This window comes from Camarhynchus parvulus, chromosome 1A (assembly GCF_901933205.1).
Source record: "Camarhynchus parvulus chromosome 1A, STF_HiC, whole genome shotgun sequence".
NCBI lineage: Eukaryota > Metazoa > Chordata > Aves > Passeriformes > Thraupidae > Camarhynchus > Camarhynchus parvulus.
Window position 1 is genome coordinate 67736302 of NC_044586.1, and position 23447 is coordinate 67759748.

A 23447-nucleotide genomic window follows, 5' to 3' on the forward strand; every position below is an offset into this window, starting at 1 on the left:
ATGGGCTTAAATCAAAGCAGAGGTCCCAAAAAAAGTGCTCAGCAGGCCTGTGGGGAGCCCCAAATCTTCTTTGTGCTCAATCTTCTGCTGCTGACAGCATCTCCCCAGATCAGAACCCTCTCTCTGTGTGCTTGGAGTGGTTTCCTCCCCTTTGATGCCACTATTCTGAGTTACACTTTGTCCTGTCTCCTCTGAGATGAAGATGTAGCGGGATTCCCATCCCATCACAAGGAAATTCCTGCTGTTCTTAAAGAAGCCAAAATCTAACCCAGTCTCAGGGAAGAGTTCATCCTCCAAAAACTGCTGCTGGCCCCATGCAGGCTTGAACTATGGGACTTGACATATTATTTTGGAGCTTTAACTCATCCCCCAGACTGAGAATTTGCCATTTTTCCTGTGAATTATGTCACACTCCTCATCAAATCTATGCTAGTCACATGTTTTCCAGCATTTCTGTGGACAGGAGTTTTAGGGACCAAATTGCTGCAAAAAGCAATGATGGTTTGTTCTGCATTTAATGTTTTAATTATGATTTTTGTTTCTGCTTCCGGACGGGAAAGATTTTTTTTTTCCCTCCTCTTTTCTCTTTGCTGATTGTGAATATTCAAAGACATTGGCCAGGTGCCTGGAGCTGTGCACACTTTTCTGTTGCAGGTATTTATCCTGAAAATATTTAAAGGAGATGTTGGCAATGGTACAAACACTCAACTTACTGCAGAAATCCCACTCTCAAGCAAGTTGACTAATTTAAAAAAAAAAGAGAGAAGGAGCTGAAAACCGATGGTTTTAGTGTGAAAATGCCCATTCAGTTGTAACAGTGACTAAAGAAATACAGTTTTAAAGCCCAAATCTGCCATAAATTGGTTATTAGGATCAGCTCATACTTCAAAAAGAGAAAAGTTGCCTTACATTGAAAATCCTGTTTTTTAAGGATGAGAAAACACCAAATGAATGGTCCTGCATGCTCAGGACTGCTCCAGAACTGTCTGAATGTCCTCCAGCCCACCTGGGTTCCTGCAGCTTTCATGAGTATCTGCCAACCCTCTCATGGGGGAAGGTTCAACAAGAAACTTTACTGATGAAAATATCCACCCAAAAGGTGTTTATAGGTGTCCCTGGAAGTTTTTCTAGACATTTTATGAGTCCTATGCAGTGCTTTGGGTGTCCCTAATAGACTCTTTTTTCTTTTCTTTTGCAGTTGAACGTAGCAATTCAAAAAACAACCTCCTTCCCACCCCTTTCATTCCCTCTCTGAAAGGCACAGTGATTATTGGTCTTTTTATTATTTTTAAGGGTAATCTAAGATTTACAGGACCTCTGCTGTCAGGCTGCTTCAGATATTGCATTGACAATCCCCAGCTAGATTTATCTCCAAGGATATTCAGTGCTTCCCAATGGCATTATCCTTCTGCTAATTGAAATTCTGTCCTAAGGAAGAAAAAATGAGAGCTATCCAAAGGGGGGGGCAAGAAATAGCAAAGCAAAAAAAGCAAACCAAAACAAGCCTCTAAGGCAATTCCCCAGGCTAGAAATCTGGATTAATGTTTTATTCCTTCCCTTACAGTCAGCTTCCCAAAGGGGCTGTATTATCAAATATTACATGGGGTAATCTTAGTAACTAAAGAGTTTATACATAGAAATGAAACCCCACAATGCTCATCACAGGGCACAATCCAGTTTACAGAACTGGGATTCACCAAGACTCTTGCTGGCTTCTTATCAGTTGGTTTTTTAAGAGTTCAGAATTGTTTTCATCCATATTTTCCCAGATGTTTTGTCCCATAATATTTTGGGGTTTGTTATATGGCCTAAAGCCCACATATGACCTTACCTGTATTTTTGACTGGTGAAAGAACCTTCCCAGAGTGCTGTTTTCAGAGTCAGGAGGCCAAGATACCCTCAAAATTTGTACCACTTGTCAGGAAAAACCATTCCAAGTGTTCTGGAGCTGCTGCCTGGGTCAGAGCGCCACAAACCCTTTGGCTTCTCACCTTTGAGCTCACAAGAGCATTTAAATTTAGACAAACACAGCAAATCTGCTGCTGGTTTGACATGGGCACAACTCCCTCCTGTCTTCAAGGGGGTTGGTGATCATTTGTATCATAAAATACATGAAAGGTGACAAAAATGACAGAGAAATCCCTGAGCCCTGTCACGTCTCACGTTGGGATGTCCAGCACTTCCAGGTCTGCTTCCTGACTTATCACACCAAATTCCTAAATGCAGGCGGTTGTAAAAGATCTGGTGAAAGGAGAAAAAGGGACACTGAGGAAATGTGAACTGCCCAAACCCAGTTTTATTTTACTTATTCAGACAGATCAGCAGGTTTGGTAGAAGAGATGGTGTGGCCAGCATCTTCCAGCCTCAGCTTTCTGCCTGACCCTAGAAAATCCCTCCTTTCTGGACTTTATTTTTTTTTTCTTGCTGAATTAGTGCTGAGGGCATTTTATGATGCTTCCCAGATTTAACTTCCCAAGGATTTGCAATCTGGTTTGTTAAAAATTGAAGGGAATCTTTGGGGAACAGGGACCAGCCCTGAAGCCCAGGGTGCCCAAAACACCCCACAAACAGAACAAGGTTGGAATCACTTAATTTTATCTGACTTATAATGCTGAAATATTCCAGATTTTGTAAATACCTGCATGCAAATACCAGCAAAATTATGAAGGGGTGTCCTCAAGCACCTCCTTGTCCCCTAAACCATCAAAAATAAAGCAATTAAGGGAAAATTGTTGTTTGGAAACAGAGCAAGTTTGGAATAACTTAATTTTATCTCACTTATAATGCTGAACTATTCCAGACTGGTTTTGTAAATACCTGCATGTAAATGCCAGCAAAATTTTAAAGGGGTGTCCCCAAGCCCCTCCTTGTCCCCTAAACCATCAAAAACAATGCAATTAAGGGAAAATTGTTGTTTGGCCCTTGTTTGGCCCAGCTTGAAAAGAAGCAGGGTGTGTTTTCAGTGAGGAGGTTTAGGATTTTTGCAGTCTGGCTTGTGCCAGGGAATGGGTTGTGGATAAATAGGATTGAGGAGTAAAGTGAGTGCTGCTCTCACTCTCCAGGGTGGAGGGAAGGGGATTGACTGTGAGTGGTCAGCAGCGTGAGACACCCACTGCTTTTATGTCTCCATTAAGAAGGAAAAGAAGGAGAAGGGAGATGAAGATTGGATGGGTGGGGAAAGTGAGGAGCCCTGGGTGAAGGCTGGAAGCCCATCCTGTGAAGATGGAAGAGTGGCAGGAAAAGGGATGGATTTGCAGTCCCAGATGGCTCCTTGCATTTGTCCTCCTGTAGACAAACAGACCCCCTTTGAATTATGGGGCTGTAATTCTGTTTGGGGATGGTGCATGGGAAGAGGAGGGGAGGCTGTGAGAGCTGTTTGGTGGTTTTGTGACCTCCCCAGAAGCCCTTGATGGAATTCCAGCCCCATAACTCACAGCTGCCTCCTCTGGATCCAATTCACCAGAGGTCTCTGATGTGGAAGTTGAGCTGGGGTTGGGAGCTGTGCCTTGCTCCTGCTGGGGAGTTAATCACATTGCTTCTGCTAATGCAAAGCAGGGCAGGTTTATGAGCCAGTTTCCCTGGATTCTGGCTCAGCTGGGGCACTGGGAAAGCACAGAGCAAACTTGGGTGCTGCTAATGTAACTGGATCAGTGTCTGAACTCCTTCTTTCCGAGTCATCCATCACCAAGAAGGAGCACAGGCCATGGTGTGGCCCCTGAGGTGACCCTGGTGAGCCCTGGAGATTTTCCACATGGCTCTTCCCAAGGGCTGAAAGCTGCCTGCAGTGTAAGAGCCTGAACGAGGGATGTGGGACCCCAGGGGTTCTCCAAAATGCAGTTTATTGTATACAAAATGCAGTTTATTGTATCCAGAATGCAGTTTATTGTATCCAAGGTGTCCCAGCAGCCCAGGCTGGTGGGTGACAGAGCTGTGCCCACAGCTGTCAGCTCCAGCTGCAGGCAGGCCTGGAGACCCTTTGGATTTGGTTACAGTGCATTATAGACTTTTCTTTGCTGAGCATCTTAATGCAGTAGAACCAATCTATACCTGAACTATTATCTACAGCCTATTATAACTACTGTAATTACCATATTCATGTTACTGTTCTCCAGTCACTCAAAGTTAGTACATTACAGTTTAAGGTAGAAGTTGTTTTCCAGTTTTCTTGCAGTGGAAAATTCTGAGACCTTTTTTCTACTTGCACCATTTGCTGACTTGTTTGCCTGTGCTATCTTTGTGCTTGGTAAAAACATCTTCTTGTTTGGGGTGAGTTTATCCTTTGCTCTAAGCCCTAAAAACCCCTTCTAACTAACACCCCCTTTGCCTTCTTGGTTATCCAGTGAGACCGGCTCAGCAATTATCTTCTCCTTTTTCAAAACTTGCTCCCATCTCTATTCCTTCATCAGACTCTACATTCAAAAATCTTTCTGCCAAGCACACATATCTGTGAGACATTCTTGTCAAACTTTCATCCTTCCCAACACTGCAGGTTTGTCCTGAACTGCAGACAAGCAAGACCCAACTCAGGGCCACCAGTCCTGATCCAGTGTGAGAGATCAGGAGTCCTGGACAACTAACCAATATGATTAAGCAGAAGCTGGTTTATTGTTTACATTATGCTCTATTTATTCTAAAATAAAACTTTGACATTCTAAAACTACTGCACACACTGATCACACATTTCTTGTCTGGTTTCTCTGTCTTGTCCATGTGTTCTGCATGCACTTCTCAGGATATGTGATTGGTTACAGTCACATATTCCAGGTGCATCACCACCCTCTTTTGCCTAGTTCTTGTGGTCTTGGCTTTCTGTTCCTCAGCCTTTTCTTTTTTAATTTAGCACAATTTATGTCTTAGCAACCTTGAGGAATTCCAGTTATTCTTCTGCTGATAAGAATAACCAAAAACAGCTCGGCTGGAGCACACTGTGGCCTAAACCTTGCAAATGCATTGCTGCAATCCAGGACATGAGATCTGGCTCAGTTCCACACATGTGGCCCTGGTCCATGACATTCCAGAGAAGGACAGGTCCTGGTGGTACCTCAGGGTCTGTGTTTTGGCACCCCAGTGCTCCTTCAGAAAAAGTTCATCCAACCCAACGGGACACCATGCCCAGGACTAACCTGACACCAGCCCGTGGTATCTGAGACAAAGCTGGGGTGTCCTGGGATACAGCACTTTTTCCAGTGGATAGATTTCCCTCTGGCATCCTCTCTCTGCCCCCAAACTCTGTGTTTCAAAACTTAAATCCAACTCCAGACCATTTTTCAGGGCTCATTCTCTTCCCCCCACCAGCCCCAAAGTGAACACCACACTCTCACTGTCAGAGTAGACTGACCCTTTAAAGCACCTTATTTTCCAGTATTTTTTACAAACACCTCCTGACCCACTAGACCTTTTCCCAGTATTGTTTTTTGTCTAGTTCTGTATATTTGGCCCTCTGAAGGCACAATGTTTTAGAGCCCATGGGACAGAGAGAGCCAGACTGGATGCATTTTTACCCATGAAGGAAAAATAAATCCATGATAGATGCTCATCCCAAGCTGTGCCTGGCCATTTTCTGGGAGAAAATCATCCAAAAAATTGTGCTGGGGGCCTGCTAACAGCTGAACACCACAGACAACTCATCACAGAGCCTGGTTCTCCACCTTGGCCTCCTTTTATTTACTAGCACAGATGTAGCCAGGAAAAACACCATGCCAGCTGGTGTTCTCTGCTTGTCATGTCCCTGCCCACAACATGTTTGTGTGTCATGAGCTGTGCCTGAGTGCTGACCTGCCTGCCTGTGTTGTAGCAACGAGGGCTGCATCCCAGATGGCAAATAACAAACTGAAGGAAAGCTGGCCTGTGGAGAAGTCTTGGCATCGTGTTTGGTTTGGGGAGTTATGAGGTCAGTGAGTACATTTCCCAGTAGAATTTATGAGAAGGCAAGAAATTCAAAGGGAATAATAATAATAATAATAGGAAGAAGATGAAGAAGGAAAAGGAGAAGGAGGAGAAGGAGAAGGAGAAAGAAGGAGAAAAAGAAGAAGAAGGAGGAGAAGAAAGAGGAGAAGAAGGAGGAGGAGGAGAAGAAGAAAGAAGCAGAAGTAGAAGAAGAAGCAGAAACAGAAGAAGCAGAAGAAGAAGAAGAAGAAGCAGAAACAGAAGAAGCAGAAGAAGAAGAAGAAGAAGCAGAAGAAGAAGAAGCAGAAGAAGAAGAAGAAGAAGCAGAAGAAGAAGCAGAAGCAGAAGCGGGAGAAGCAGAAGCAGAAGCAGAAGAAGAAGAAGAAGCAAAAGAAGAAGCAGAAGCAGAAGAAGAAGCAGAAGAAGCAGAAGCAAAAGAAGAAGCAGAAGCAGAAGAAGCAGAAGCAGAAGAAGAAGCGGAAGAAGAAGAAGCAGAAGAAGCAGAAGAAGAAGAAGCAAAAGAAGAACCAGAAGCAGAAGAAGCAGAAGCAGAAGAAGAAGCGGAAGAAGAAGAAGCAGAAGAAGCAAAAGAAGAAGCAGAAGCAGAAGAAGCAGAAGCAGAAGAAGAAGAAGAAGAAGAAGTTGTTTTTCTTCTCTCAGTTTTCTTTCCTTGAATGTCTTTGCTGAAGGCAAAAGACCAAATTGATTCCTGCTTTCCTCCCAAATGCCTGTTTCATTGTGGGAACACATAGCACATGGCAGAGAAGTTCAGGGCTCTGCTGTGCATGGAACAAGAGAGTTTGCTCCTAAAACAATTACAGTATAAAAGGTCAAGGGAGAGTCACTGCTGGGATGCATCCCACCTGGCTTTGGAAAGGCACAGTGCAATCCTCTGCAGCTGGGTGAGCTCCTCCCTGGAGCCAGCCACAGGAAACAGCATTTCCCTCTGTCAGTCACTGACCTGTTTGAGCCAGCAGGGCTGTAATGACATTAATTGGATCCTGGAAGGGCTCGATTTTCACTGGTGGCTGCACAGAGAGACAGGACAAGCCCCACAGGAGAAAACACCCACGGCCACTCAGAAAACTCCTCATCAGAAGAGGTGATTTTGCAGAGATCCTGCTCTGATCAACCTGATCTAGTGGGAGGCGTCCCTGCCCATTCCAGGGGGGTGGAACTGGGTCATCTTTTAAGTTTCCTTCCAACGCAAACCATTCTGTGGTTTTATGAATAAAGCCTCAGTGATCCCAGGGTCATTTTCTTGCCACTCCATAAGCTGGAACACCTTGGCACTGAAGCTGGCAGGTCTCTGCAGGGCAAAGGATTCAGAATTCAGAATTAGGGTCCCTATCCCTGTCAGCACCTTGGTGAGGTGCACCTGGGGCTGAACACAGGGAAGGGACGCCTTGGACAAGTGATATCCAGAGAGAGCTGATGCTGGAGTCATTCTCTGCTGAAGCAGGATGGGGGAATGGTGAGGGGAACATCTTAATGCAATCCAGGCAGCTGAACCTGGGAAGAGTCAGAAAGCAGGAAACAGGAAATAATACAGGCAATTTGAATCCTCCCCAGGGTGCTGGAAATGGTCCCTCTCAGCTGACATCTGGGATTGCTTTGGGAAGCTGAGCTGCAGAGGAGCTCCCAGCTTTTACCTGGGAGATAAGACCCTCTCTGAGCTTTGCAGGGCCTTTTCCCCTGCCAGGTTTCTGTGGGACACCCGGGGGATGTCATTTACTCCAGGGATGTCACAGACCTGAAGCAAATGGTCACCATTTCCTCACTGGAGGAGCTGGAGAAAGGCAAGGACTGAGGTGCAGGAAATGGCCCTGATTTCTCATGGACCATAAAAGCAGGAAAGCTTTGAAGATGCCTCTTTTCTGTAGCTTGTGGGAGGGAGAATCCAGCACAGACAGAGAAACTTTAGAGAAAGTGTGGGAATTTACAAAATTAGAGGGTTTTGGGAAAGCTGCAAAAGGCAGGCCTCAGAGACAGCAGAACTGTGATTAGAGCTCAGCAGCAGCCATGAGATTGGTCAGCAGAAAAATTATTTTAAAAGTAGAAAAGCAAGGACCAATAGAACAATGGTCTGTGTATTAATGCTTGTCTAGAATAACTCCCTAAGCTACAGAAAAGTTTATCTAGCAAGATATTAAGAAGTTTGAAGCTTAATAATGGAGCTCTGTGCATTGTGTTTAAGGCTCACAAGCAGGTATTGGATTTGAAATGAGCCAGCATTGTTTAACCAAAGGTACCTGTGCTTACAGTGGTTGGATAGAACTCCTGTCAATGTGCTTTTGCTTTGTGGGATTGGTCAAAAAACTGTTAAAGTGAGTTGTGGCATTGAGTTCTTGGTCTGCTGCCTGGGATGTGAGCTGCTGGCATCTTCCCATTGTCACAGCCATGGAATGAGGCTGATGCTGGAAAATAAACAACTTAAAGCACGTTCTAGAGCAGTCCTGTCCTGTTTGTGATTTGTACAGAGACCCCCAGTGATAGAAAGGATGTAGCACCTGGGGATATGGATTAGTGGTGGCTTGGCAGTGCTGGGTTAACAATCGAATTTGGTGATCGTAGAGTGCTGTTCCAACTTTAGTGATGGCAAGGTGGCTCCTGCCTGCTTTGTAAACACCTGCTTGGCCTAGAGTATCCAGCTCAGTTCATCTGGGAGCTGGACAGAGGCGTTCCAGAGGCTGGGAGAAGAGGCTGTTGCCTCCAGTCTCTGTCACACAGATGTGACCGCAGCCAATGTCCCAGGGAGCATCAGAGTGATGCCCTGTCCTGCTGCAGACAGATCCACGTCAGAGGTTTTCCTCCTCCCTCCTATTCTTTCATTAAATCCACAGGGAAATTCTCTGCTGAGCAGCAGCAGCAAGCCCACACATGTAATCCCCCCAAAACCAAACATTTTCCAGCTGACAACAGGGAGTTCCCACAAGCCTGGAGTCTGTTTGCTTGGCTGTGCTCAGTAATTGCAGCTCCATTTAGTATTTGGAAGGGTGTTTTTGTGAGAATAGTTGGTGTTTTGTTGTTTTCCCAGTCTTGGCATGGAAAACAAGAGGAAATTGGTCCAGGATTTATCAGCAGGGTCACAGTATTGGTGCCAACCATGCCCTGCCCTATGGATTCTCCCGAATCTGCAGCACACAGCTGTGGCCAGCCACAAAACCAGTGACTGAGTGGGTTGGGATTGGTACTGGGCTGCAGAGAGCTTTGCTTCTGAGATTCCAGGCAATCCATATCACCTCTTTGTGCCTCAGGTTCTTCTCCTCCTTTTCTGGTCTTACTGACATGGAAGCTGTTATTTCTACAGGACATTCTCTCTCTTGTTGGGCAGTTTCTGGTGGAGACACAGCCTAAAACTACTCTGGTGGAAGTGTCAATACAACCAGTGTGTCTGAAAGGAAGGTTTTAGTGAGATATTTTAGTTTAAGTTTAAACAATGCCCTGGAAAACAAAACACTTTGTAATTTATTTAGAGGTGGTTTTGGGTTTTCCCCTAAACCCACTGATAATTCAGAAGAGCCCAAACCTGAAGCTTTTCCTTGCACCCGGAAGTTTTTATCATCAATTTCCACAACTCACCCTGCTGGCCTGAGGGGTCTGGTGGGGGATGCTCATGGGAGTGACACTGCTGGGACTGGCTGAGCTGGGACTGACCCCCAAGAGAACCCTGCATTGACCCGAGGCCTGGAGAAGCTTCCAAAATTCAGTGATAGCACTGGGATTGTGGGTGTGGAGTTTGGATAGAAGTGTGTGATATCACGGGGTGGGAAACCCAGAGTTTAAGGGTTTAGTAATATCTTCAGTAATATCTTCAAAGCAAGATGGAGGTTTTGGGGCAGTGGCTGGTCCTTGTTCTTCACCTTCTTCTCCATGGGTTTGGGTGGTTTTGTGTCATTGGATAAAAAATTCCCCATTGTGGGCCATGGGTGGCTGGTTATTGGGTTAGAAGTAAAAGTAATTTAGGTGTAATTTCTTAATTGGCCAGTTTATCCTTAAAAGGCCTTGTAGAGGTAGATATGGGGCCATTTTGTAGCTTAGTAAAGTACTGTAGAACTTAGGGTTTTGTGAGACTGTAACACAGATAAGAACTAATAAACATCTGAGTCCCAACAAGAAATAGCATCTCATACATTTAATCCCAACCTTGGCAGAGAAAAGAAGCAAAAGAATCGACATGATTAGAGCCCCAAGCCTTTTCCTCTGTGTCCCAAGGAGCAGCAGGCCAGAGATGTCTCATTTCCATGGCTGGATGTGATCAGTTACAGGTGTACATGTGCTGCTCTTCTATAGGTACCCAGGCATTGCTGAGCAGAACCAGCCTGAAGCTGTCAGAGCTTCATTCTACTCCTTTCCCTCTCTGAAATCCTTTTCATGGTCTCCATGGAGCTGAGACTGTGGAAAGCTGTTTGCTTTCCACAAAGCTCATATGTGGTTCCTTTAGTAGCATCCCTGAATTAGTCAGCTTGTCAATATTTTTTATTTATTTTATTTTTTAAGTAGAGCTGATGACACCTCTAAAGCAAATGGAAAGGAATAACCTGTCTGGATCCCACCTCTGCAAGGAAAAAAAATCAAACAATCCAATAAATGTCTTTTTGTGTGGTGGGGAAGGAAAAGAGAGATGACAACAAAGGGAGGAAGGGAGGAAGGGAGGAAGGGAGGAAGGAAGGAAGGAAGGAAGGAAGGAAGGAAGGAAGGAAGGAAGGAAGGAAGGAAGGAAGGAAGGAAGGAAGGAAGGAAGGAAGGAAGGAAGGAAGGAAGGAAGGAAGGTTTGTTCCAAAATGTGGATATGGGGCCATGGTTCAGTGGTGGCTGTGGCAGTGCTGAGATAACAGCTGGACTCGATGATCTTTAAGGTCCTTTTTTCAGCTTTTCCTTGAGTTCAGTTCCCTCCCTCTGGCTCCATTTGACACAAAAAGCAGCAATCACAGCCTGGGGCATTTTTATTTCTTTATTTTTTTTTAATAAACTTTATTCTATATTACAAATAGTTGTTTTTTTTTTTCTTTTTTGTTCTGGACTGCAAAATAGGAATGCCTTATATTTACATACACAGGTATACAATTAATTATAACAAAGGTACAGAAGCTTTGCCTTTACCAAGTAACAACGGGATTCCAATTTAAATAGTATAGATTTTATTTCTTTCTTTTTTTTTAACTAGGATCAGTTCAAAAGAAAATCAAACTAACAACAACACCAACCTAAGAAAAAGGATCCCAACCTCCTTTCTAATGCTGTCTTGACATCTCTTTGAGGCTGTTAGTAACACTGTGGTGAAAGGAAATGTCTTTCCATTGATTTTGAGTTGGAAGCTTAAGCAAAACAGAGAATGAGACTTCTGGGCTCACGTGTATGTCCAAGACACGGGGTCAGACACAAGGAAGGGCCTCTCTTGTGACCTTAAATAATCCAGTTGCCTCTCTAATCCTTGGGGAAAACACTGGGAGCATTTAGCTAGCACCTAATCTCTCTGCTTCCTAACCCCAGCCTGGGCTGGAAAGTGGAATTTCTCCAGGGAATGGAGAAAGAGCAGCATAGAAAGTTTAAATAACACCAAGTTTCTCTTAAGATACTTCAGAAAGGACTTCAAGCTTGGACATGTGCCTTGATTTCTCCAACTGGCTCTTGTGCCTCAGTCTGTGTGAAAGTGAACAGCAGCTTCTCCACTGGGGAATGCCAGACCACACCAGTAAAAGAAGGGAATGCTGAAAAGAGCCTGAATGTCCTGGTTTTCCCTCTGTTTTCCACACCCAAGTTTGCTTTACTGAGCTTCCCTGCACACTGCTCTCTGCTGTGAGCGTCTTTGAGGTGATCTGTTTCCAAGCAGAAAGAATTTCTTGAGGTAAACTCTCAATTTTTAGAACAGAAGATTAAAAAAAACAACAAAACACCACAACAAAAAACCAAACCAAACCAACCAAACAATGAACAAACAACAACAACAACAGAAATCAAACACGTGACAGGTTGATTAGACTAAGCAGCTTTGTAACTTCTGTGGGGTTTTTGGTGGGTTTATTTATTTTTCCAAGTGTAAATTCTGTTTGGTTTTATTTTTAACTCTTTTTTTGACATCTTTCTACAAATTCTTTTCTTTTTAAGCCTGTCTCCCCTTGGGTGCTTCTCCAAGTGTAGAGAACTGGGCCATCCCAAATCAAACACGGTTGACAAGCTCTATTTTCAAAGCATTCTCCACAAAGTCATTATTCCCAGTAAGACAGCAAGATTTTTTTGGAGAAAGGGGCATTGCACAGTCACAGAGGTGAAGGAAAATTCCAGGATTCCATGGACCAAGCACTACTCTGAAATGGGAGCTGCACTAGGTGCAAAGCAGGAAAATTCAGGCTGGGAATGGGCAGGAGGTCGAGGTTCACACCACGATGTTGAGGTTCACGTGTCACCAGTTTCCTGCTCCACAGCACACCAAGTTTGGATCGCAAGAGTTAGGACATCCCAAAACCTCCACCTGCCCTGAAGGACAACTCCCACTACTTATATTTTCATTTCTCCTCTTTCAGAAGAGTCCCCACATAGCAGTGTCTCTTCCCAAAGCACTTTGTTAAAGCCTTGGAGAAGGACAGATCTACATTTCATGTTTTGACTTAGTTCTGAACAATTGTCCTTCTGATATTGGCTGTGATGTTCTTGGGTTTTTACCTCACAGGCATCCCACCCTCCAGGAAATTCAGAGGGGACTCAACAGGAAGGCTGACCACTGACTGGAGTCTTCAAATTTGATCTATTGGTTTTCAACAGCACTATTAAAAATAATTACAATTATCTGATTTGCTTGGTCTCATTCCCTTCATGGAAAACATTTTCTTGTGGATGAATGCACAAGATTGGGAAATTTGGTAATCATTTTTCAATCTAAGCAATTACCAAATGAAATTCTGGTACATCTTCTTTATGACCCAATAAATTTTATGGTCTTCAGTGTCAAAGATGCGAGATAAGACAACTGCAGTGGTACCACTACAGGGATGAAAATTGGCATAGCCCTCTTATCTAATGGAGCAAGGCTGATGTGTGCTGGGTGGGACCAAACCTTTGGATATGTTCAGGACAGGATGAAGAGTGGGAAGAGAAGGACTGGGGCATGATCTAATATTCAGACTCTCTGATCTTAGAGGTCTTTTCCAACCCAAATCATTCTATGATTCTATGCTAGGAGAGGAAGGTGGCTGAATTTCTCCTCGATCGTTCTCCTGTGCTGTAAACCCTGCAGTGAAGAAAATAATCTTGACTCTCTCCATAGAACCTCAAAGAGTTTTCAAGAGTTCCCTTTCCCCTGTTTCTGATGGTGCGGCAGGTGCCAGCATTAATTATTTGATTGCAGTGTTTGAGAAATGCCCGTAAAGATCAGCCTATCATCTGGAATATTCTGGATATTAGGAGCCTCTCCATGGGATTTTAGGAACTTTGGCTCCAGTTCTCTCCATGGGGCTTGAAAAACAGCGTAGGACACTACTTATTTATCAGGAATTTTTGGTCAAGTGTTGAAAGGGAGGTGGGGGGAAAAGAAATCAAAGGAAAAGAAAGCATCCGTGTTGTAGTAGGGCTCATTCTTCTGCTTGTGTCTTTGTTTTTAGTTGTATTTTACATGCACTTAAAAAATAGTTAGCTCAACAGGTGAGGCTGGGAAGAAAGATGCCAAGACTTCTCATAGACTGGGGGATTCTGGGACACTGGTTGGAAATGGGAAGGGCACTGAAGGGGACAGGGGAGGAAGCCCACGCATTTACATCACAATTCTGGCACATTTTCCAAGCAAAAAAAGCAAATCCAGCTCAAACACCAAACTAAAGAGAAACAGAAAGACAAAGAAATAAAGAGGAGATGAAAGAGAAGCAAAACGCAGATTTTCTTTCAAATCCTGGGCATGGGGGAAAGAAGAGGGTGGAGGGAAAGCAGAAATGCCTAAATGGGAAGTTTGGAAAGGGTTAAGACACCAATCTCCTGGTGCTTCCCATTTCCCCTAAGTGTTTCATTCTCAGTGTCTCTGAGGTGTTCAAGTTTTTCTCGAAAAATATATATATATAATATACAGATGAAAAACTCCGTACCAGCAAGAAGAAATAAAATAACAACCATGGAAAACAACCATAACAAACCAAAAACACAGCCCTGAAAACATCGAAAAGAAACAGGGTGAGTCTCAGATTTCCCCTGTGGTGCTCCTCTGACTTCAGTAACAGTACAGGATCACACCAGTTCATTTTGATTTTTTTTTATTTTTTTGTTTTTGTTTTTTTTTCTGTTAAACAGCTTCTTCTTCCTCTCATGTGCGCATGTCCAGGCAGGATCGCCCATCACTCATAACCACTTCCCTCCAAGCCAGCTCTTTGTCCTTAGACTCCTACCATCCAGCTGTGAGTACAAGGCATGACAATAGGGTCCATATTTATCTGTTGTGGCACTTTGTTTGTCAAAACCTTTGGTTTCTTCCTTTTTTTTTTTTTTTTTTAATTTTTCCCCTTTTTTTTTTTTTCTTTTCCTTTTTTTTAAATTTACGTACTTATAAAAAATACTGTGTTTGTGTTGTTTGTTGTCATTTTCTTACCACTGGCTCTGGTGGGACTTCCCACTTTCACAGCCATTAATCAATGGATCTGGAACATGCGCCGACGTTACTAAAATGGATCAACAAAACCATGGCAGAACCAACCAAACCCAAACCATCCCCAATGCGCAGGCCTCTTAAAACTGCTGAGATGTCCATAAGGTGCATGATGAGTCCATCAGCTCAGCAATCCCACAGAAAGCAAGCAGAACCAAAAAAAAAAAAGAGGAAGGAACGCTCACGCGCACACAGATACACACGCACACGCACAAAATAATTGGAATTGCAATCAAGAGAGAAATGTCTGGGGGGTTTAAAACCAAGACGTGTCCCTAAGTTTGCTGTTTCGATGTGAATCTGGTGATTTTTCTCCCCACAGACACATCCAGTGTTGGACTGAGTGGTTTTGGACTCGCCTACGTGTGTATCTGCCTGGCTGAAGGAAACCCTCCCGCTGCCTGACTCCTGCTTGCACCACACCATCCCTCATGCACCCTCGGGATCTGTCACTCCCAAGAGGTTCTGGTTTGACAGCAAGAGACAGGAATGAACCCAAAAAAACTCGCTCTGTAATCAATTTACACACCCTGCACCCCTTCCTCCCTCCAGGTGCAAAGCAGATCCAGGCTGTTGCTCCAAGGATGGGGTGAGGTGGATGTGGGCTGATCCTCCAGCCGCTCCTCCATCTGCCAGGGAGCTCTGCTCATGGCCGTGGAGATGAATGCTGACCCAGCTCTCGCCTTCCTGGTGAACAAGAAAGGTTCTCCACACCCCAATGGTCTCTAGTCATGGTGTTGTCCAGGATGGCAACCGTGTGAATGGAACAGCTGAAGGCAAAAGAGATGCAGGAGCTCACTCCCCTTTGGTTGGCCATGAAACAAGTCGAGATGTTCTGGAGAAGCTGAGCAGAGGATGGCACAGGGACAGGGTGATCCCCCACAATTGTCCCATGGTGACAGCGATCCCTGAAGGGATAAGAAGTGCAAAGAGAGATAAAATCCTTCCTAGGCAGCAACTGTGCCTTCAGCAAGGCCTGTTGGTTCCAGAAATGGAGGAGAGGAAAGGCCAGGAGTTGGCACCAAAAGGCAGATGGGCTCACAGCAGTTCAGAGACCTCCAGGAGACAGGCAGTTCGGCTGGGGGGATCTAGGTAGAAGAATTTTTTGCAGTGTTTCATTTGGATTTCCTCCAAGATTTCCTTCCAAAGTGTGTGGTGACATTTCCTCTTAGGAGCGGCTTGGAAGGAAGGCTTTACCATCAGCCTCATGCACCACCTCACTTCACAGCAAGCATTTCAGTAACCCTCTGATATTCCACTGTGGGAAAACAACAGCTGTGTTCCAGTTGAAGGAAACAAAATGGAAAGAACAGCTTAAAAAAACAAAACAAAACAAAAATCCTTCTGGTTCTTCTTTTGAGGCTGAGCTCCTTGCCTGGAACAACTCGAGGCCTGTGGCTCCTGCTTTCCAAGCCAAGGTGGGAGCAAGAGGGGGATGATGCTGTGCTCTCCATGGCCAGGAGGAGCAGGACCACCACCACAGACAGGATGCCACCCAGCAGAGAGAGCGTTTTGCTGCAGCACTACGACCAACAGGACACGACGGGAAAGACGGAGGGGGACACGCGGCTCTTGGGAAAATAAGAAGAACCATATGAAACACATGGGCAGGGCAGCATCGGTCTCCTCATCCCCTCTTGACCCTTTTCCTGCCCCAGGAGAGCAGCTGTTTGCCCAGGCAGGATGAGGCACGGTGGCCCTGCTCTGGGCAAAGCTGTGGCATTTTTCGAGGAGCCTCCTCTCCCAGTGGGTCGCTATCGAGGGATAGAATTGCAATGGCTCTGCAGGAGAGGAGCTGCATTGGCTCTGCCCTCCAGGAGCCCTGCAGGCAGGCTGCCTTCCCCTTGGGGACACTTGAGTAATACTGAGTTCATTTCCATGTCCTCTCCAGAGGCTACAGCCCTCAGAGGGCAGTTAAAGCAGCATGACAGAAGTTACCTCCCAGTTTCACCTCCGCAGAGTGAGGGTGTGATGCTGGGCGAGGGTTGGTGGGGTTTTCGTGTGTGTTCAATAGTTTCTCTCTAGGGCAAAAAGCAGAGGGGAAGCTGTGAAAAGGAGAGCTCCACCCAAATGTCTTCATGGCCCCAGAGCCAAGATTCCTCTACAGTCTTTTCTTTTAACCCCTGGGGCTCTGTTGCTTTGTCCATAGGTTTGGAGAGAGAAGGAAAAGAGAGAAAGAGAGAGGGAGAGGAGAGAGAGAGGAGCGCTGTTCGGGTGACTCTGCTTACAGCCCATCAAAACTTGCACTTGGTAAAGATGATGATCTTGAGTGAGGCACGACTTGGTTTATCCCTCCCAGGGTGTCCCTGGCAGGACAGTTCTCAGCTGTCTATGCTCATGAGGGTTATAACTTGTTCAAGTTTGTAGGCAAGTTTCTGTTTCCCAGCCTGGTCGTCTTGGTCGAGGGCTCCAAGAATCTGGAAAAGGAGAGAGGAAGAAATTTTTGGGATTTCAGTTTCTTTCCCCAAAGTGACTGAGTCCAGCATATTAAAGCAGCAGAGGAGGTTGAGCTTTCTCTAAGGCAGGTCCCAGGCTTAGCTTAGATCATGCAAGGCAAGTCAGTCAGCCAGGAGGGAGCTAGGCAGGGAGTTTGGGTTTGATCTGACTCAATGCAGACCTCTGGATTGCAACCAATCAAATGGGTTCTTATCTTGGAGATCTGTTATTTATCTATTTATGAGCTTTATCCATTACCTGGCCATGCCACTTGAGGTACCTTAAGGGGTCTCACATGGCCTTCAATACATAGAACCATGCTGGACACCTTGAAGTCTGTGTTGGACCATTTTGGGGTTGTTTTAGGGTATCTGGAATGATGTTGGGCACAGTCCTTAAGCAACTTTTGCCCATTGTGGATGTAAAACTCATGTAGGGCTCCTCTGCAGTGAGTTAACATCTGACCATCAGCTACTTCAAACCAGCTGAGCCTAACTGAACAAGAGAGACACAAAACAGGGATCCAAAATCCCAGACCTTCCCTTTCCACACCCCAAGCCTGGTCTCTCATTCCTTAAATCCCCCCCACTCCCAGCCAGGATGCAGACAGGTATCAACGACCCATCAGGGGATGGGTGGGCTGTCCCCTGGCCCCCCAGAGGTGCTCCCAGGCTCTCACCTCCTATCCCCTGACCCCCCAGAGGTGCTCCCAGGCTCTCACCTCCTATCCCCTGACCCCCCAGAGGTGTCCCCAGGCTCTCACCTCCTCGCTGTACTTTCCCACATAGGAGTAGATCTCGGAGAGTGCGCTCATGGTGTTGAACTCGTTCATGTGCATGCGGGACTGCTCAGCCAGGTAAGCATTCATGTCCTGGTCACTGATTGCTGGCATCTTGGCAATGTCTGAGTAGTACCTGAGGGGCACAAACACAGGGGTTTCTTGAGGGGAAGAGCAGGAGATGAAGAAGTGAAATCCGCAAGCAAAACAGAGAAAAAAACTCCACGCTTTGTGTTGGGTTTTTCTGCTTCCTCGGTGAAATACCTGCTCATGCTTTTCACAGCAATAAAGGAGACTTAACCAAGGTGGAAATGACTGAGCACTCACCCTGAGCACCAGGTATGTCTTATATTCACCCCAATCTGAGAATGAAGCCCCAAATCCACAAACAAAAAGGAGAAATAAAACCCACTCTTTTTGTTGGGTTGTTCTGGTTCCTCAAACACCTGCTCATGCTCTTCTTTTACAGCAAGAAAGGTGACTTATCCAAGGTGGAAATGACTGAGCACTCACCCTGAGCACCACATATGTCTTGTATTCACCCCAATCTGAGAATGAAGTCCCAAATCCACAAACAAAAAGGAGAAAAAAACCCCACGCTTTGTGTTGGGTTTTTCTGCTTCCTCAGTGAAATACCTGCTCATGCTCTTCTTTTACAGCAAGAAAGGTGACTTATCCAAGGTGGAAATGACTGAGCACTCACCCTGAGCACCAGGTATGTCTTATATTCACCCCAATCTGACAATGAAGCCCCAAATCCACAAATAAAAAGGAGAAATAAAACCCATGCATAGTGTTGGGCTTTTCTGGTTCCTCAAACACCTGCTCATGCTCTTCTTTTACAGCAAGAAAGGTGACTTATCCAAGGTGGAAATGACTGAGCACTCATCCTGAGCACCACATATGTCTTGTATTCACCTCAATCTGAGAATGAAGCCCCAAAAAGTATCCTGTAAACTTTCCCAGTCGATAGGAGCTGGATTGAAGCTGGATCACTCTGTCAGACATTCAAGGTCTTTTAGCCCTGCCTCTCTTCCCAGAGAGACCTTGCTGCCCACTGACAGCTCAGGATTTCACTCCCACACACAGAAAAACCCCAAATATTTGTATTTTTTCCTTGCACCAATCTCACCACTACATCTGCCCCCACTGCTGACATCCTCCACGTTCCACACTCAATCCAGTCTATCCCAACAACTCTCTTGCTCAGCATCTCCTTTTTGCCCCATATTTTAAGCTGGCCTGATATTTGTGGCAGCAGCCTTCAACTCCAGTCTGACTGTGAAAAAATCTGCTTTTCCTAGGAGTCAACAGCATTCCCCAGGAGCTCAGGAGGACTGGGGGTTTATCCATAGGATCTGGATCCCCCAGAACCATTGCCCAGCAGGCCTCATCTGCAGAGTGATGTCTCTTTAAGGAAGTTGCTATTTTTGATGTCCTTCCTCCCCTGGGTAAGGCAGGTCTTGGAGGACAAGGTTTGCAGAAGGTAATCAGTCACTGTCACTCGCAGCTGTGCTCTGCTGTCAACTGGTTAATTAGACACCATCATTTACATTTTTAATTTCTGCAATTTGACATTTTGTGCAGAAGGAAAAAAAATAAGAAGAAGAAGGAGAAAAAAAAAAAAAGCAGCCCATAGCTGCAGCAATCCACAATTTTATAATTAGGAGGCAGAGGGGACGAGGAGCCAAAAGAGCTGACAGGTGTCCTGTAAACAGCGTGGAGACACCTGCTGAGATGGAGGCTGTGTGCCACTGCAGAGGAATTGGACATGGAAATGCTGTGTGGTGAGCATCCTTGAGGTGGGTGAGTGGGAAAATACACCGTGACAGAGCAGGGTGAGCAGCTGCTGGAGTGCCCTGTGCAAGACAGAGCAGTGCAAGAGCATGGGGGGAAACCCTTCCACACCAGGAGGCTCCAGTTGTGCTCAGCCTGGTTTTGTGCCCTCCAATCCCACCCTGATTTACCCCAATGAGCCAGTCTCTGTTGATAACCTGGTTTTGGTGGTGGGATGCTGATGTAATCCTTGGCAGAGGGAGGCTCAGGGGGCAGAGGTCCTTCTTGCTTGACATTTTCCAAAGCTCAAACTCTGTTTCACCATAAAAACTCGCGCAAACCTCATTAATTTTACTGCAACTTCCAGCAGGCACAAAAACATCTCTCTCCCTGAAGTCCTGGCATTTTGTCTTCTGGGCTTAGGACCAGCCAGAAATCTTAGTCTAACTCAGTCCTGTGGTTGAAATATTTCTCATTGCCAGTGCTCCAGTGAAAAGTGGTGTGGGTTTGATTTTCTTTACACTCTGCCTGACCCTCAGTCCCCAGGTGGACCTGCACAGTTGTCTGTGAATAAAGTGAGCACCAGGAAATCCCAGGAGGCCCTGTCCAAAAGAACTGCCCCAGAAGAAGATGCTGAGCAGGAGGAATAAATATTTCTCAGACCTTTGCCACTCGCAGAAAAATTTCAACAGGTCTTGGCATCGCCTGCTGGAGAAGATCAGATCTGTGCTGCACACAGGAATTGGTGGCATCCATAACATGGCTGAGAAAACAGGGAGTCTTAGGGTCAAAGAGCAAGGAATTTTAGGGTTAAAAAGCAAGGTATGCCTCGGCACTGGAGAAAAAAAATCCATGTGCCACCAGCACAATTCACAGACTTGTGGGGAAAACAGGCTGCAAAGCAGTGAAATACATTGATTTATGGCCCCTGAAAAGAGAGCAGCTCCTCATGAATGTTGGATAGGCACCCTCCTGATGGGTGAAATGAGAAGAGAAGGGGGCTCACCACAGCAAAAAATTTCCTCAGTGGAGGAAATCAGAAGTGCCAGTCTGGCTCTGACAAGAAGTTAAAATTCTCCTTTTCCTCTCTGGTTGAGCTGTCACCAAGTGGTGGCAGGATAGTGGGTGTAGGGACAGGGTGCTCCCAAAAACTGGAGCACAGACACACTTATCAACTCCTTCTCCAAGTTTGTCCTGTTTCCTTTCCACCTGGCAGCAGCAGACTCTTGAGTCTGTGACTCACAAGGGTTTGAAAGCTCCCCACCCCTCTCCAGCCCTCCATTCCCCAGCAGCACAACACTCCTGTGACTCATCCAAACAAGGAAAAGCAGCAGGAAATGTTCCCTGGAGCCAAGGATGGGATGCACAGATCTGAGTTTCAAGAATCACAGTTTCAGGGCTCTGGCCATGACAGACTCCCAGGATGTGATCTCAGTGCTCTGGGGTCACAGGCCATCACCCACCAAAGTATCCTGGTCTTCTCCAGACTCAATTCCCTGGCATCACACACCTAAACAGCCATTTCTCATTCAACCAAGGTGTTTTGTGGCAAAAATAAAAGAGAAAGAAGTGGAAACAAACATGTAGCAATGCCTCAATCTAGCTGAGTGAGAAGACATAATATCCTTCCATCCAAATTCTGCCACAGCCCAGTGACTTATTTATGCAGAAGAGTCTCTAATGAAGCCATCGCTGTGCTCTCTAAAGAAATGATGAATGTGTGTATTAAAGCATCCCAGCAGGGAGATGACAACATCCCTGCTGAGTCTTTATTTACCTTCCATTCCAGCCCAGATCCTCAGAGGTACTTAGAGCCTCTCTGCCATTTGCATACCCCTAATGCAAAAACCACTGAGGAGCTGTCACCAAACCCCAGAGGCCCTTCCATTCCCACTGCTGGAATTTGCAGGGCTGCCTGTGCTGCTTCCATCACCCCTGCAGCTGACAGCTCCCACAGCACAGCTGGGCTGGGAGGCAGTGCCAGGGGCAGAGGGGGGTCCTGTCACCTGTGGAGGGACACCAGGTCTCACCTGAGGCAGGGACAGGTTTTTGACACACTTCCACAGCCAGCAGAAGGTTGGGAACACAATATTGAGCTGTATTCTCTCTGAATGAGACAGAAAGGTAGCAAAGCAAAGCAGTAAATTGAGTTTAATTTGCCCTCAGCGTGTCAGGAGTGAGAATCCTGAGCAGATTTGCTGCTACTGCTGAACTCCAGTTTTGCTCATCTCCAGTGGGTCCTTCCCCAGCTGTTTCCAGAGGATCCTCAGATGGAGATCAGAAGATCCAGCCTTATGTGTCTGAGTTTTCCTGGATTCACAGGAGCAGCCTCCATTCTTACCTCAAGGCTCTCCCTCCTCCGATGTGACCACAGGAAATTTGTTCATCAGATTTCATAAGCAATTAAAATCATGAGGAATTGGGGTGAACCCATCATTCCAGCACTCCAGGATGTGAGGATAACCAGGCCATGGGATGTGTCCTCACAGATATCAAGGGAAAAACAACTCACCCCAGCCTGCCTTGAATGGAGAGAGAGCCCAGGAGACCCTCCACTGCCACTGGAGGATGGAGAAGGATTTGGGATGTACCAGGATACAGCTGGTACTCTTCTACTGAAAAAATAATTATTCTTGTTCCTTCCAACCTCATCTTTCCCTGGGTTGCGTTTTGTTTTTTGTTTTGTTTTGTTCTGTTTTGTTTTATTTTCCCAAGGAAAGCGACACAACAGTGACCCGGGCATCCATCACAGTGACCTGGGAATACATTTTGTCCCCTGTTTATCCAGGGATAAATGCTCTTTCCCTCAGCACCGACGGGGAAAGGCTCCTTAGTGGAGCTGTTTCACAAGAATGACTGTGCCTGCTGCCGCTCAGTAACTCATTAACTCATCAAAAGAGAAGAGAAGAAAAGCCACGTTGCCAGTGCTCCCTCCCCAGCCTGAAATTTCCCAGCACAGCCCATGGTTTAGGCAGCTTAGCATGGAGCTAATTGCCTTCCAAAAGATCTTTTTGTCATGGCTGTTGTTTGTCGCTGGGATGGGACTGCACTCATTAATAATCATTTTAGCATATGAAAAGCTTGTAACGAATCCATGTGCTGCAGACGGCAGACGCAATTACAGCAATAACATAATTAGGGTTATGCAATAGCCGGCTGGATCCAGACCACTGAAGGATGGAGAGGTGTGTGAAAGGGATATGGGGGACTCTTCCAGCAGGGAAGGGCTGGTGGAAAGCTTGGGAACAACCAGCTCTTTTTTTGGGATGCACTGAAGCAGTGCAAGGACATGCACTGACACAGAATGGCACTTGGAGTTTCCTGGGGAGCATCTGAGCTGCTGGTGAGGCACTGGAATAAACTGCCCAGGGAAATCTGGGGATGCCCCATCTCTGGAAGTGTCCAAGGCCAGGCTGGATGGTATCGAAACAGGATGAGCCCTGTGGCAGGGAGAAATGATGAGGAGGACTCCATCTTATCAGAAGGCTAATTAATTACTTTATACATATATTAGTCTATATTATATTGCATTGTATTACATTACATCTAAACTGAATCTACCAAGCACTCAACTCTGCACACACTGCACAGAATCTCAGCTGACACTCCTGACACACACACACACACACCTGGCCCTGACAGGCCAAGGAAACCAAACACCATCACTGTGGGTAAACCATCTCCATATTGCATTCTACTTTTGCAAAAACACAAGCACCACAAATGAGATAAGAATATTCTTGGGAAGAATTGTGCCTTGCTTTTCTCTGTGAAGAGAAATGTGGGGCTACATACTTGGCCCTGACAGGCCAAGGAAACAAAACAGCATCATTGTGGGTAAACAAGCTCCATGGTGCATTCTACTTTGGCACAAACACAGGCACAGCAAATGAGACAAGAATTGTTTTGCTTTCCTCTGAGGTTCTGAGAATGTGAAACCCAGAA

The 23447-nt window shown here is 45.7% G+C and overlaps 1 protein-coding gene across 2 annotated transcripts in view; it reads right to left on the minus strand.

Annotated features, from left to right (window-relative positions):
• Window positions 1-10904: 10904 nt before the first annotated feature.
• Window positions 10905-23447, minus strand: part of PLXNA4 (plexin A4) — a 515162-nt gene continuing 502619 nt past the window's right edge. For both annotated transcript variants that reach the window (XM_030960692.1, XM_030960691.1), the window contains exons 31-32: window positions 17712-17862; window positions 10905-16929 (exon numbers count right to left, since the gene is read on the minus strand). In XM_030960692.1, the coding sequence (XP_030816552.1) occupies window positions 16834-16929; window positions 17712-17862 (247 nt within the window). In that variant the 3' untranslated portion in view covers window positions 10905-16833. The remainder of the gene's footprint in view (window positions 16930-17711; window positions 17863-23447) is intronic.